This window comes from Lontra canadensis, unplaced genomic scaffold (assembly GCF_010015895.1).
Source record: "Lontra canadensis isolate GAN:19392208 unplaced genomic scaffold, GSC_riverotter_1.0 scaffold10, whole genome shotgun sequence".
Taxonomy (NCBI): Eukaryota; Metazoa; Chordata; class Mammalia; order Carnivora; family Mustelidae; genus Lontra; species Lontra canadensis.
The window spans coordinates 8,781,073-8,797,852 of record NW_022631004.1 but is presented as its reverse complement, the minus strand read 5'-3'; the positions used below and the strand labels follow the sequence as shown (position 1 = coordinate 8,797,852).

General features: G+C 41.4%; 1 protein-coding gene across 1 annotated transcript in view; it reads right to left on the bottom strand.

The window, feature by feature from the left end:
• The window catches only part of NR3C2 (nuclear receptor subfamily 3 group C member 2), a 330,198-nt gene that overhangs the window by 23,300 nt on the left and 290,118 nt on the right, over positions 1 to 16,780 (bottom strand). Inside the window, exons 7-8 of the mRNA XM_032855551.1 lie at positions 15,443 to 15,573; positions 9,716 to 9,873 (exon numbers count right to left, since the gene is read on the bottom strand). Of these exons, the coding sequence (XP_032711442.1) occupies positions 9,716 to 9,873; positions 15,443 to 15,573 (289 nt within the window). The remainder of the gene's footprint in view (positions 1 to 9,715; positions 9,874 to 15,442; positions 15,574 to 16,780) is intronic.

The following is a 16,780-nucleotide window of genomic DNA, read 5'->3' as shown; positions in this document are numbered from 1 at the left end:
ACCTTCTCTAGATAGATAGACAGATGTATGCGGTACGTACACATGTATTTAGTGTACAGAATACATATGCTTGTATAGGGTGTATATAAAGCTTTTACTAATTCAAAATTACTCATGTGTGACTGGATCGAGTTCTGTAATAGTTTGTTTTGGGGTTATTCACAAAGACAGAGTTTGCTAAGCCACTGTGATTTTTTTAGCTATACTCAAACACAAAAACTGCATGTTCTTTCATCCACATATAAAATACTCATTTATATACATGCTCTTACATGACAGAAAGATTCATGCTTCTATTTATTAAAGCAATTTCTCTAAGGAGGTTTACTGGAAAACACCTTGAGTATTCTTTAAAAAAAAAAAAAATCTTGTCCCAGTTTGCTTTGTGGCTTCTGATACAGTTATTGGGAACTACTGAACATTAACACAAGTTGAATCAGTCAGCGATTTTTCATAATAACCTTCCTGTTGCTATGGCTATTCTAGTTTTCAGACTGTTTGCTGACTGACCTTTCTGCAGCTTCTGCCCCTCTGACCCCTCATTTGCACAGTGGGAGATAAACTTTTCTGGCTTGTTTCCTATATCCCTCCTTTTTTTTTTTTTTTTTTTTAAATTTGGATCAGCAGCAGCTCCTTTGTAGCCTTTCCAGAATCTTCCCATTTGGAATCCACTGGCCATTTCGCCCTCCGGGTTTGGTTCTAGGCCCTCTGCTCCACACCAATGTCTGGGCCCATCTGATCCTAGGCTTCATGACCACCATGTGCAGCCAAGTAACCCTTCTGCATCAGCAGTCCATGTTCCTTTTTTTCTTCTTCAAGGAGCCTCATATCTATCTGACATTTCTCCTGGGTTGTCCTAAGGACACCTTAAATCAGGACATCCAAAACCGACTCATCATATCCCCTCCCAAAGCTCTTTCCCTCTCCCCTTGTCAGTGCTGGTTCCAGCCCAACCAGCCATCTATGTCTCAATCCAGGGTCATCTTTGACCACCTCCCTCCTCTCTCAATTTCCATGTCCTATTCATCACACCAAGAGCCATCCATTCTACCACATGAATGTCTCCTCAGTCCCCCTTCCCCCTAGTGCTTAGTCCCCCATCTCTTACCTGGATCACCTCACCAGCATCACAACTGGTGCTTTGTTTCTCTTGCTCCTCCCCTAATAGTCTCTAGATCAGCCCTCAATTGTCAGACCTCCTGCATTACCCCAAATGGTGGCAACCAGCTTCGGGTGGCCACTGAGCACTTGAAATGTGGCTACTATGACTGAAGAACTCAACTTAAAATTTCACTTAATTTTAATTAACTTCCATGTAAATAGCCACATATGGCTAATGGTTACTGTACTACACAGAGCAGATCTAGATTTTCCACAGATGTCCTCAAAATCCCTCAACAGCTCCCTTGTGGTGGTTCACAGATACCTTCATCGTCTCCATTCTCATTTCTCTCAGTTCCTTCCCAACACCCTTGGATGCAATGAAATTCTCCATTCCTCACAATCACCACGCTTTCTCCCTTGGGATATTAACTCCTTTGGCTTGAAACAGCTTCCCTCCATCTGTCTGGCAAACTCCTATTTTGCCTTTTGGGGCTCAGCTTAGCAGTCACTACCCTCACCTCAGGCCAGGGGCCATCTCTACCCTGCCTCTTCCTCTTCCAGATATGCCACCTAAGGGCCTTATAGCCCATCCTGAGCACCTGTCACACTGGGTTTTAGTTCCCAGTTTGTCTATATTTCCCATCAGACTGCACTCTGAAGTCAAGGACCCAGGCTCCTTTGCTGCTGTTGTATCCTCAGCACCAGCACAGTACCTGGTCTGGTGGAGGCTGCTATACATGGGCCTACTCTGCCAGGAGCTCAGGTCCCAGAAGCAGAGCCCCTTGGCAGCACTTCCTCTGCACACCCCATTGGAGACAGTCAACAGGAAGTGTAACTGACACACGGATGTGTCATTCCACAGAGTCTGAAACAAGGAGTCACTGAAAGATATATTCTTACGTATTATCCTGGCTTTTCAAATCCTCTTCCCAACAGGTTTAGGAAGACAGTAATTCAGCTATTCTGCTGCCTCTCACAATATGAACTGATTACAAACCATAGGAGAGCTTTGAGAGTCACAATCCTGACCACTGACTGATGTTGCCCTTAATTCACATGAGAACAAAGAATGAACAATAGGTAAAATAGGCCATCCTTCATATCTGTGGGGGTCACATCTTCTGCTGGGCTTCATGGCCAATCCTACACCTTTCCAAGCCACACCCAAAGTCATGAACTCCCTATTTATCCACAATATCAAAATACTAAAATATTCTATTTTTTTCCATTTTCCCCATTCTTTTTTTTTTTTTAATCTGATGCATTTTTTTTCAACTATATAAACATAATAATGGTCTAAATGAAAATAAGCACTCATTGGCACAACTCACCTGGGGCAATGCATTCTGAACTATGCTATACCCTTGAAACTGGGAATTTGTAAAGGCAAATGCCAGTCTTTAGGTATTATACTGAAATGCAAAAACAGATGCTGTAAACCATTAATAACTGTTCCGCTGGTATTAACAACTAGACAAAGAATAAGATCCGCCATGTCAATTATTCATTTAATTTGAAATCTTCACCTATGATGATTTCTTTTTCAAAAGGACAGGGTCTTTGCATAATTTGTGTCCTCCCCTCCATTGGTATCTTAGAAGATAAGGCTTTGCTTACTTAGCTGACTCTAGAATAAACATCTTTTCCTTTACTTAGACTCTTTCTTAGTCATGGTCTTGTCACATCAGAAGGCAGTATAATGCTGCTAACAACTATTTTAAATAGTTGTTTTGCTCAGTGAAACACAATGTGGCTTTGAACTTGATCTATCTTACACATGAACACACACACATACACAGGTGTGCTACCGCCAGTACTGTATTACAAATAATCAAATAATGTCATTTCCTTGTCACCTGAGCAACGGGAAGAGAGGGAAATTTCTCTCCTTGTGCTGAAGCAGCATGGCCAGCCTTTATTCATTGCTTGAGGTGTTCTGGTAATATCTGAGGCAAGGGCTTATAGTTCGCCAGCCTCAATCCTCCTGATGGTCACCTCACAGCAATCTGCCATCATTCCATCATCGAACACCCTTAATCCTTCCAGCAAATTAGAAGGTGGCTCAAGCTCACCCCAACATGTTTGTAACAATATCGATCTCCCCTGGTAAATGTCCAGCTGACATGGTGTTGCCCTGGGACCTGAAGGACCGTGGAAATGCTTGCAGACTGACTGAATTCTAGTGACTCACTACCAGACAACATATGTGCTTCCTGCCCTGCTCTGTGGAGTGGTCCTTACTGCCTATCCTGCCAACTGTAGCCTGTCATTTCCTTGAAGGTCCATGCTATATCTAAAGGGTTTGGGTGTCTTTGTATTTAAAAGCAGATGAAAACTGCCAGAGGGAAGTTTTTGGGTGGTGCAGGACATGGTTTTGGGGAAACTCTAACACAGTCTGGGGATAAGGGGCTGTGGAGGAGTGTTTGTTGCCCACTCTGTGGCAGATGTCCACTCAGGACCTGTGTTATTTCATTCACTCTTGAAAGTTCGCTATAAGTTGGACATCATTCCCATTTTATAGTTGAAGAGACTAGGGGTGGAAAATTTAAGTGAATTGCCCAAGTTTACTGGGAGAGATGGTGGTAGAGCACCACAGGCCATCCCCTGGGGTAACATTACTGCGGTGGGCTCCTATTTTGGTCTCAGAACGTTTCCTGAGGAGAAGCTGACTGCGAAGACATAAACCAGAATCTAATGTGAAAGAAAGCGGGCTGCCCGAATGGTGGACTGAGCCAAACTTGTGGCTTGCATTCTTCAGTGTGGGGTGAGAAAGGCTGAAAATAGGTTTGCGTCGATCTCAAAACCACCTATAGTGTAATCACGATGGAAATTACCACTACCACAGCCCGGATGCAAAAGCACCCACTAATTAAATGAGCAATGAGAATCTCAAAATAATTCGCTAATAGTCTCGACTGCTTGCAGCAATCTCTCTTTTGTTGGTGATCGTGTCACTGAAACTTAACGCCCTCTTCACGTACAGAATGAAATCTCCCCAGTGTGCACGTGGAGCATTTACTGTACCGCCAGATGTTCTGCTCCTTCCCCCTCCCCCCATCCCCACCCACGGAAGGGAGACATTCGCTCTGAGAGAAGAGCCACTTCAGTTGTCAAGCATTCCCTCTCGAACCGCAGAAAGCAATTCTTCAGCAACATGACCCTCACAGTGTTTCCTTTTGTCACACAGAGAACAGCATCTAAGGGACACACCACTGCCTGCCCAGGCAAGGGATAGGTTCTTACTTGGGCTTGATGATCAGACGCAGAGACAAAAGCCTCCACCCTCAAGCTGGTTTCGCGTTCTCGAGGCCGACCTAACATTTTGTTTTGGGAACTGCTAAACATGCATGACATTTTAATACAATGCCAGGTTCACTGCCTTCAAGATGTAACCCCATGCCTCACAAAAACAACACATTCCAGAAGATGCCAGCGAAGATCCAAATGAGTCTGGAAAGCTGGAGAGCAACGCAGCTGTTTTTAATGTTCCTAGATGCTAGTTTTCTGATTTGCAGAGATGCAGACCGGCCTTAAACTGAACAGCTGCTATTAGCCTGAAGCTCTCCCTCATGGTGATAGTGGTGTCAGGAGCACGAGACAGTGAGTCAGGAGGGTTCAGCAGCCACCAGCTACGTTTGACCCTGTAAAGTCACTCTCTGCGCATCCGTCTCGTCTCTCCTTCTATTAAATAAAGAGTCTCTGAATCCCTTCTGGAAGCCTTCCAGGACCCCCTGCCCGGCACAGCTGGCTCCTATGCCTTTTCAATCAGGCTTTCTATCAACTCAGAATAAACATCAATGGGCCCACAACTCATGGCATGCTCACCTCCTCAGAAGTCCCAAGCACACTGCCTGTACAGTGCTGTCTGGGGCCCCTGGGCCGACTGCAAGCCCCTGGAGGCCAGGCTTTGGGTTTGTTCTCCTTCGTACACTAACTGCCTTGTACTTTCAGACATTAAAGCATCTGCTTCATGAGATGAACATCTTCTTGCATTAGACAAGTGGGATTCCGAAGGACATTCCATTCACACTTGCACCATTGGTCCTAGAACACGGTGGGGTGTGTGGGGGGGTGCTCACTGGCTCATGAAAGAAGGAGACCCATGTACTCTCAAAGGTTCTACTGCCCTGGCGGCCAGTTTTGGCACCCGATTCCCTTCTGTTGTGCACTGTTTCTCCAGCCACCTGTCTAGAATATGAGCTATTTGAGGGTTGGGTTGGTGTCATGCATTTATTTTGTATCCTTTGTAGCCTTGTCAATAGGGCTATGCATGAGGCACATTTTTGCTAGTGTGTATACTGAAATAAAGATGATTATAATAGTATGATCTTGAAACTAATACAAAAAGGGCAATTTTTGCTTCTAAAAAGTACTATTAATATCATTACTTAACATTTACTAACAGTTCTACACAATGATCACAGCACAGTTCTTGATCTCTATGAACAGAAGTTACCAATAACTTCCTTAGAAATGTGCTTCTTGGGGTGCCTGGGTAGCTCAGTCGGTTGAACATCTGCCTTTGGCTGAGGTCATGATCCCAGGGTCCTGGGATGGAGCTCCGTGTTGGGCTCCCTGCTCAGTGGGGAGCCTGCTTTTCCCTCTCTCTCTGTCCCTCCTCCCGCTCATGCTCACTGTCATTCTTGCTCACTCCTATTCTATCTCCAATAAATAAATAAATAAAATCTTTAAAAAAGGAAATGTGCTTCTTACATGTGGAAAATTAGTTGCCTGTCTTAGCAACAGCTAGAAAGTGACCATTAATTATCAATTTTCTTTAGAAGAATAAGAAATCTATACGCCTTGCATGTAACACCAAAACATTTACAATGTTAAAATACATCTATTCATAGCAGCCTGACCACAGCTGCTTTCTTTGAAACATTCTTTGAGGAAAGATTGATGTTCAGGGGGGTTATGATTCATTAAAGCTGCTGACCGATTCAAATACTTAACTGGCCAACCTATTTTTTCAGAGAATGTTCTGTTCACACACCTTGGCACTGTTCTGCCAACAACATGTGTGCACCATGTGGGAGAAATCCACACGAACTGAGATCTTTGGACATGTGTCCTGAGGGGTGGCATTCTATGCATGCTATTGAAGCAGAGCTTTGATTTGACTCATAGGGTTCATATTCATGTGAACCTTAGGCACAAATGCTCTTTTTCCACAAGGTGACCAAAACTAGGCTCGAGTACAGAGCCAGTCATTGTTAGCTCTTTGTTCCCTGGAAGAAAATTCCACAAATGTTGATTCACTAATTTACTCTAATGAAAAAGCTGTAGGCAGTCTCAAGTCTGAGTAAGCGTGAATGTTAGAAAGGTCCCTCTAGACTTACAATGCATTTTTCAATGTTCTGTCTGGAATAGGAATATAAATAGAGCATTCAAGATGCTTCTGTTAGGCTACTTCTAAGTGCAAACATTTTTGATAATTTAAAACAAGGGTTTCAGAATTAGAATGACTACAGTGATTCCCCAAAGAATGTTCTCCTTCCAGCCATGGTGGAGTAAGGCGGATTGGATTTACCCTTCCACAAGGAAAAACCAAAAATGCTCTCAAAAATCAAAATATTAAAAAAAAAATGTTTTTCAAGTTACTCCATATCAGTCAATGAAGGTTAGTGATCTCTAGAAGAAAATAGGAAAAAAGCTTTGTGACATTGGCTTGGGCAAGGATTTCTTGGTTACAACACTAAAAACAGGATTCATAAAAGAAACAATCAATTGGGCTTTATAAAAAATTGGAAACTACTGCTCTTCAAAAGACATTGTTAAGAAAATGAAGATAAGCCACAGACTGGGAGGAAATATTTGCAAGTCATAAATCTGATAGAGGATCTATATCTAGAATATCTAAAGAACTTTTAAAATTCAACAACCAGATGATCCAAATTTTCAGAATGAGTGAAAGAGTTGAATAGATACTTTATAGATGATGACATAAGGATGGCAAATAAGCACACAAAAAGATTGTTGATCATTAGGGAGATGCAAATAAAAACCACAGTGAGATACTAGCACATGGCTATTAAAATGGTTAAAACTAGAAAGACTAGCCATACCAACTGCTAGTAAGGATGTGAATCACTTTGAGTGCACACACATTTTTTTTTTTTTTTTTTTTTTTTTTTTTTGCACACACATTTCTTAACAGAAGGTACAACTGGACAACCACTTTGGAAAAGAGTTTGGCAGTCTTACAAAGAAGGAAAATACCCCTACCATGTGACCCAGGCTTTCCACTGCTAGGTAGCTATTCACCCAAGGAAAAGAAAGCAATGTCCATACGAAGACTTGTATACAAATTTTAGGGCAGCTTATCTGCATTAGTCCCTAACCTGGAAATCACCCAAATGTCCATCAACAGGTCACTGGACTATCAAACTGTGGGATATCCATATGGTGAGATGCTACTCAGCAAAGGGCAGAGATGAACTAGTGATACACGCATTGATGAATGTGATACAATGTGATACATGCTAGTGAGCCATGCATTGATGAGTTTGTGATGAATCTCAAGATAATTATGCTAAGTGAAGAAAGCTAGACCAAAAAACCTACATACCACATGATTCCATGTATATGAGATACTTTGAATATATTAACAGATCTACATAAAAAACTAATGAAGCACTGTATGATAACTAATATAATAAAAAAAAAAAAACAAACCATTTCTGAAAACAACAACAGCAATGAAAAAACAAATCTGTATTGCCAGAAAGCAACTGGGGAGCAGGAGGTAGAAGGAAAGGTTAAAAAAAGAGGGGGCAAGGAAATTTTGGGGGCCATAAATATGTCTATTATCTTGATGGTGATGATAGTTTCTCCAGTGTGTGAAAAACTTCCCAAATGTATGCTGTAATAATGTTCAGTTTATTGTGTTATCAATTATGCCTTGACAAAAACAAATACTAGGAAGACACTGATTTACCTTGGGGAATTTTGCAGAATATCATCAGTTATGATCTAGCCCTTTGGGTCAAGGATTCATTGAGTTCCAATCTTGTGCCAAGCATGGCTCTAAAAAACCAGCGGGGTGAGGACAGTCTGACACACGGACCACAGGTGTGGACTCTGAGTGTTTCTTCAGTGCAACTCTGTTTACAGCACAAAGATTCTGAGAGGTTGTGGAAAAACCAGTTTTAACTTCCGTTGTCAGTTTCATTACATGCGAACTGCCTTAAAGTTTATCATCTATTATCGTATGTTGCAGTGATGACAATCACATACTAATTCTGATTTTGCACTTGAGCCTGTCTGTACATTTGAACAAATAAGAGAATTCATCAAGAAAGAACCCAAGAACCCATTCTGAGTCCACCATAAAGGGCTTTCCATAAAGCTCACAGGAGAAAGCAAATCTGTTGCCTATTGTCATACAGGTGACCTGTGCTCCAGGCTCTAGTTTCCTTTGTTCTCTGTGTGAGCTGTGGAAGGCAGAGTTGTGATCACTCTAAAGATGCATTTGCCATCATCTCTTAGTCCTATGATTTTCCACTAAACCATGCTCTTTAGGCCACTGATAATTAGCCAAATGATCACTGAATTCACTTTGTGAGAATTTGACTTAATACCATACGGAAAGTTGGGAGAAAGCAAAAACAGTTCAGTGTAAAACACTGGCAAGTCACATTCCTTATCTATCAAACCACACATTCCATTGGCATAAACAAAATTTTAAAGGATGACTCATGATTCAAATACAAATACTAATATAATACTAGCTAGCCATGGAGCCTTGCAACACTTTTCTGAACAACAGAGAAATATCTGAAAGAGGATTTCTTATACAAATCATATGGGCTGAACTTGGGCAATAAATTTTTCAAAAGAAAGTACGAAAGCCTCACAAACATAAAAAATGAAATCAGCATGACTGCGAACAACTTTTTCTTTGAGCTAGAGCTAAAGAAAACTGCTCGCAAAGTGAAACAAGAAGCATATTTCAAATGACATAACAAAGCAAGTTATCCAAATTGATATTTTGTAGAAACTGCTAACACCTCGGGTACATCTATAATTGATTCATTTAGAAACAAGCTCAGAATTTACTTTCTCTATTTACATAAGACAAGAAAGGTGACTCCTGTGAAGAATGAATATAGAATTCAAAATTTGGCAAAGACTGAGATGATTCAAGTTGGCCCTGGACCACTAATAATGTTTTGGAAAGATTGGGTTATTAGATTAACAGTTGTCAAGATGGACACTATTTATGCAATGTTAAAGCAAACATTTTTATTAACCAAACATTTCCTAAATTGTAAGCAGAAATGTGAAACTTGATCTGATACCTGTAGCAAATCTGAGGGCCTTCCCTGGCCCAGGACACAGAGGTCTTGCCATGATGGTCCACGCCACTCTCATTTTGCTCAGAATGGAAGACAGCCACACCCTTTACTTTACCTGGGTTTGTTTCAAACGTGATCTGAAGAAAATTTCCTTCTTAATCAGTTCTCAGCACTTGCTGCCTCCCGCTGAATCATTTATCCCTATTCTTCCCAAAGCCCTGAGAACGCTTCCTCACCTCTCCAGTATTGTGGGGTCAACAGGTTGTGATGGTTAATCTCTCATTTAACAGGTACCAAGAGGCTCTACTTACATCATGCATGGAGTCCAGAAGCTTGGTCAGTTGGTAGAACCTTTGCCAGCTCTGCCCAGAATTGTTGGGACACTTAGTTACCATCTTCCTCAGTTCTTTGATGTAATTTGTCCTCATTTCTTCAAATGCGGCCTGGCTTTTGAGGCCATCCTTTGGAACTGTGTTTAGGGAATACAGACATGTAAATCCCCAGGATGGAAAACAGCATTCATATTGTAGCAGTTAAATAACCTAGAATATTTTGAGGTTTTTTAGGCTCACACTTTCAGGTTGATACTGAATTGCAACTAATTGCATTTGTGAACAAATATGGCAGTTATCTACTGATAAATTCGTGTTCACCTCTATATACAAAGAATAATAACTGCTATTTATGGGGTGGATGTTAATATACATCTTGCGTATATTAATGTGAGCTTGACCTCAGTTTTATGACATAATCATTACTCTCATTTTATAGATGACAAAACTGAAGACTGGAGGTTTAATTCTGCCCAAGGACACAATAAATTAAGGGCAGAGAAGGGGTAGAAACCTAGGTCTATTTCCAAAGCCTGCCTCTTAACCACAATGCTACGTTGCCTTGTGGCCTGTCATCTAAGTGTTTTATGGATCCTAACTTGCCAATACTTCAGAGGTAGGAAAATATACTTTGATTTTCCAGGACAACTGGAAGAGTCACAGACAATCTAAGCTGGGGCTAGAATTAGAAAGCAACATCTTTAAATTCAAATTCAAAATCAAAGACACTTGGGGAGACTGGCCGTCTATAGGGTGGGGGAGGACAGGCATGGGGCCCTATCGTGTGGTCTCCCAGGCAACCAGGCTGTGGGTCTGTGCACTGGTTTGTGTGTGCAAAAGAGTAACACCACAGTGGCTCTGCATGTATGGCAAAATCTATAACTTCCAGAGGATAAACCATGTTCTCCTTTTTCTTTGAACAAGTAAAACATTAAGGATCATGTTTTCTTTTATGTAGCGGCTGGCTTTTAATTTTAAATTAAAAAATCTCATTTAGAAACAATATTTTGGGATTCAGGGCTTGGAAGCATATCAAATGTCTCTGCATCCTGCTGAAAGGAGATGCTTTGTCCCAGGATACATGTGAAAGCCCTTATGGAGGAAAGGTGCTCTTGTGCTGAGAATGTTCTAGAAGGAGGTGCAAGGCAGAGTGTACTAAAGTATTCCCTCTGAAAATCTACCTACATGTTTGCTTTTTTTCCACCATAGCAAATAAATAGTTATGTGTATGCTTTAACTTTGAAAAATAAAATCACTTAACTTTATTTTTAGGAGATGGAGAAATCATCTTGTGAAATTAATGTTCTGAGTTTGAAACTGCTTTTACTTTCATTTCTTAATTATACAGCATATTTGCTAATTTGTCATAACTGGGATAAAAATTTACTCAGGTCATCAGCCCTTTAGAATAGCTAAGTACACTTTTGACTATTATGAGAGCCCTGGAAGCTGGGAATACTGCTATTTCCAAATTAAACCCTGTTGTCCTGTACAAAAATTATCTTACAATTTACATTCACATCTTATGTTAATAGTCTCCTTGAATTTAATTGTTGAGGCTTTTGATTTGTGGTTTACCTAAATCTACATTTGTGGGGGAAAAAGAAACCCCTAATAGCAATTGCATGCATTTCCTGAAGCTGCCACAATATTAGCTGTGGTTTCAAATATTTGACATTCACATTAAAAGTTATATGCCACCATTATATAACAAATAGTTTGTTTTCTTTAAAAATAAAGCCTTGTTTTAAAAGTATAAAACATATGAAGGATGGTAATAATCAGGATGTTAACAGTAGAACTATAGATCTACTTTCTACCAAAATTTTAGTGTTAACTTAAAACTTTCTGAAAGAAATGGCAAGTTTGCAAATACTTTGCAAATAGTGCCCATACACAGGTTAACAATTATTTTTTTAAGCTATAAAATATGGAGTAAACCTCTTGCTTTTCAACATAAATGTTTATGGAGATCATCCCATACATTAACAAATTACCTGAAATTAGAATGGAGTGAATAAATTTCACTACTATACTACTATTTGGTGTATCTACTAAGATTAAGCAAAGACCTCCTTATGGATAGTTCTGTATAAGAAATTCTCAAGATTACAAACGATTTGTGTCAAATATTACTTATATATTGTTGCTATAACTCAAATATATTGTACCAATTTCCCAGCCAGATTTTTTAGAAGTTGAAACAAACCCACAAATAAAGAGAACTTAAGCAAAACCTCAAATTTTGGAGGTTTGCCCAGATTTTCTGAATTTACTTATTAAATGCAACAGGGCTGCTGGAAACCATCCAAACAACTGGGGTAGAAGTTCGTCTGTTTTCCTCCATAAGCATTAAGAACACAAGATTCTCTCAATGTCATTGCTAAAAACTTTCTTGATACACTGGACATCAGGTGTGCAACTTAACAACCTAAAGAAGAAAAATTCTAACACATTCTATCACAGGTTAGCAAAATAAACTTCCTAAAGCCTGCAGCTCTATGACTCATACAATTCTTTACTTATGTTTTCCTGCCTTCTTATTTTGCTTTTCCTGCATCTACAAAAATCAGAATTCAAAGTACTGAGCTATTTGGAAGCTAATAAATTAATTTGGGTAGCTTCAAAATGATATCAGGATTGATTATAGGCTAACTGATTAAATGGTCTTAAAGGATAAGACACCAATTAAGATGGAGTAGTATCACATGCATTTTTTCATTTAAATTCTATCACCCATCTGATCTATCTACATCTAGATCTATACTTGCAACATTTTTCAAGTCAGTAATGGTTAATGACATGGCTTGGAAATGGGAACAGAATCACTGTCGCTGAATTTAAAGATTCTGTTTCCAAAGTTATATTCCAAAAAGGCTAAATCGGGGTCGTCAGAAACCTGGAAGGTGAGCAGAGCAGGGAAAAAGAGCCCAGTTCTCCGGACCCTGGACCCTGGGCCCTTCCGATGAGGGTCTGCGCACAGGACCCTACAGGAGATTGGCTGAGTGTAATCAGTGAGGAATGGTAGGGCCTGCGGAAAAGGGGAGAGAACATGCCCTGCCTTGGGCAATCGAATTCAATGAAAATAAAACAAGACAAAAAGCCAAGAGGAACCTAAAATACCTGTGCGGGCCAAACAAAACACAGCTGTCAGGTGCTGGTCCCACCTCTCGGCTGGGGCTGAGGGTCAGCCCCCTCCGCTGGAGTCTAGGTCCCGCCTGCTAAGCGCTCCACGCCCCCTGCTATGGTCACGTGCCACTCCACACCACCTGCTGTGGTCACGTGCCGCTCCCGGCTTCCCGCTGCGGTCACGTGCCACCAGCCTGCCTTTCCACCCCTGGCTCCCCGCTCTGGAGAGAGTAGGAACAACACTGGATGTGAAGTCCAAAGCCAAGGCTTTGAGTTCTAATGCACAGAGGGTACTGGACAAAAACACATGTGTGCCTCCTTTTTGTTAGCTTCAGAAAGGGGTTATCAACTCACTGGGTTCTTTTAAGCATTAAATTAGATGTATGGCAAACCCTTCAAAAGCCGGGAGCTGCTACACACAGGGAAGCAGATGCTTATCCAGAGTCGCTATGGCATCTTCTCTTCCTGCTCTTGTCACTACTTGATTCAGCCTAACTCCTCCTCAGACCCAGTCCCTCTCTGGGGGAAAAGAACATCTCTTTTGACCCCTCCTATTCTCATTACCTTGAAGAGTGACGCCACTTTCTCCTAAACGACTCTACTGAAAACTGCTCCTTCCACCACGCCCCTGGTTCATGAGACAATGGGAAGGCTGCACATGTGCTGGATTCTCTTCTCTGCTTCCAGGTGGTCAGTCAACAATCTCTCCTCCTATGAAGTCCATACCTCTCGCCCTAGCATCCCTGGCACCCAGAACATGGCCCAGTTTCCTCAATGGCCACAGCACTTGGCTTGGAGATTTCTTCTCCATGCTGCCTCCTGCCATCATTCTTGTCTTCCTCTCATCTGATGTGAACTTTCTCAGATTCTTTCCCCTCAATTTGAAAATGTCTGTGCCCTGTGCCGTTGCCCCAGGAAGAAGTGCTCAACACCCTTGCCAAAGCTAATCCTGTTCTATCTTGTCTCTCTGGCACTTTATGTCATCAACTTCTCTACTTTCATACCTGGTTCAAGAAGCCAAAAAAGCTTCCCATCCATCTGCCAAGTCCCTGGCCATCAGGCACCTGCCTGAATCCTAATGGTCAACTCTAGTAGGCCTCGCTCTGTGCTCTCAACTTTCTCTGTGGATGCTCTGCTGTTAGTCATGCTCCTTTTGGAAACCAGTTCTTGGCTTCTAGTTTCTCTGCCTCACTGATACACCCATCTCTGCCTCTTCAGCCCTGCCATCCTCCTTTCACGTGGCTCGACTGGACCGTTTCTCTTCTTCCTGTGCCTTGGCAACCCCACTCATCATTTTAGCTTGGATGATAATTTTCTATGAGGACAATTTCATGTTTATGTCTCAATACCCAAACCTGTCTTCTGAGTGCTAGACCCAGATTCTCCCCATCTTTTGACCCATTAGGATACATCTGAAAATTAACCCATTTGAAATAGAAGTCATTTTATAAAACCCCCACCAAATCTTTTCCAATTCCCCACATGGTATCAACTGCCATCCTAGCCATTTCTCTGTGAGCAAAACCTGTGTCACTTCTGATCCATACCATTTTGTTTCCCCTTCTAGTCCATTGTCAGTTCAGCTGTGTTCCTTGAATGCCTTTGCTCCTATCCATCCTGCCACCTACCACTATCATTCCTGCTATTATTTCAATAGCCTCACAGCAGTCTCTGTGCTTCCAATCTGGCTAAGTTCTCTGTCTTTGCCTCTCTACCTCCCCCTCTTTTTCCTCTTTAATCCAGTCTACTACCAGGTACATTTTCATAAATGCACAGAATTTAGCCTGGGTCATGTATCCCCACTGCACAAAGCCTGCAGTGCTGCACTCCTCTGCCCACACAATGAAGGTCAGGTGTCTTCAATAGACACTGGATATCCTGGTCCAACCTCCATCCCAAACTTATTCCTCACTCCTCTCCAACCCCACATCACCTTATACACCTTGAAAAATTAAATGAATAAAGAAGAAAAAAATTTAAAAATTAATGGGTAAACCACCTCACCCAGAACAAAGTTCTAACACCTGGATATGTTTTCCCACATCTCCATACTTGCTTACATCATCCCCTGACAGGAATGCCATCTCAGACCTCATATCCAATTCATAAGCCTTGCAAAGCTTGCCAAGATTCACCTTCACCATGAATCCCTCTCTGACCTTCAAAACTAAATATGCTCCCTCCTTTTTTGAGCCACTGTGACCCTCTTTATCTTCTATCTTGATTGGATGATCCCTTTCCACAACATACTAAACATATCTTTGAATTTATCTTATAGTAAAACTCGCTGAGGGCAGAAACTGTACCCTGTAGAATCCTACTATACGGAAAACAGACAGTCAATATTTAGTGGTGGGATGGATGAGGAAATGAAGGAATATGCTCTTACTTCACCCAAAGCCTCCTACTCTCCAAGTAACGTAGTTCACCAAAGACCAAAGACCTTCTCTCACCTCCTTAAAAAAAATTTTTTTTTTTTTTAAATACCAACTACCTGACACTGAAAATAGGCTCATCTCCTTAGAGGTCAGATCATCGGACAATGTAGAAAAAGTGCACAAGTGGACATCAACTTACTTGTGCTTAGCAGCAGCAAAACTTTCATTATGGTGTACTCTTCAAAGGTGAGCTGCAGTCGAACGAACTGTAGGCTGATCTGGTGCATCCCCTGGCATAGTTCATACATGGCAGACTGATGCATCTTTTCTCTGCAAATGAAAAAAAAAAAAATTCTGAGAATACACGGTTCAGTATCAAGCCCAGACTGGTGGCCCAAGGCAGCTTAGTCAGAGATCGGAGTCAGTTTCCCCTCTATCTTCAACATGGAGCAGATACGTATCCAAAGACAAGTTAGATGCTTTTCCCACTGATGGCTAAATTGCTTCTAGACCAACTCTGCCATCCCATTTCCTAGTGCCCTGTAACAATGTGCCAGAAGCATGAACACCAAACTTTTTCAAAGTGTGCCATTATTTCATGTCAAGAGTAATGACTGGTCGTGTTGTGTTATATAGTGAGATCATCCAGAGAGCAGAGGGGCCACTGTGATGTGGGGTGAAGCCCACAGGCTTCTGTTCCTTTTCAGCTAGACAGAGCAGGCACTTTACTGTTTTTGACAAACTACTAGATGCTGTGAACACGGGACTGTGATGACCAGTCTTATTTCCATGCGGACCTCCCTTACAGAAGTCATAAAACATGACTGTTAACTGTTTGAAGCAGTACACTTGAAAAGGAAATTGAACAAAATTTTGAAATGTGAGAATCTTGAACAGAATCTTTCTGATAAAGGGGAAAAGCAATGTGGGAAACAAAGGCAAAAGAAAAAATTAAATTTCCATACTACTTATAGCCCACTGACAAGTTCTTGAAAGAGGGACAGTGACTTTCCTCTAGGAACTCAGCTGCCTTGATGTTAATACTTTGCCAAGGGCAAAAGGTAATCTTAGCTTAACATTATCCTGCCCCCCACCCAGGATCCAGTAAGTCTACTTTAATATATAAAAATTCTTTTGGAAACTTCCTTTATCACTACCCACTCCAAAATATAGGTTGGTAATCCTCCTCTAAGCATATGGCCCACTGATATACATCTAAAGAGTCTCATGACTAAGGTTATATTAGATAGTAATAAATGACCTTTTCCTAATAGTTAGCCAGCTCAAGGTCCTGGAAACCTTGCTTCCAAAATTCCTTAGAGATTTACACTATCCCTAAACCCCTCCCAACTTGGAAGTATATAATCGGCCACTCCGTATGATCCCAGTGCAGCTTTTTCTGCCTACAGATCTTGTTTCCATGCTTTTTTTTTTTTTCTTTTTGAAAGATTTTATTTATTTGACAGAGAGAGACACAGTGAGAGAGGGAACACTAGCAGGGGGAGTGGAAGAGGGAGAAGCAGGCTTCCCGCTGAGC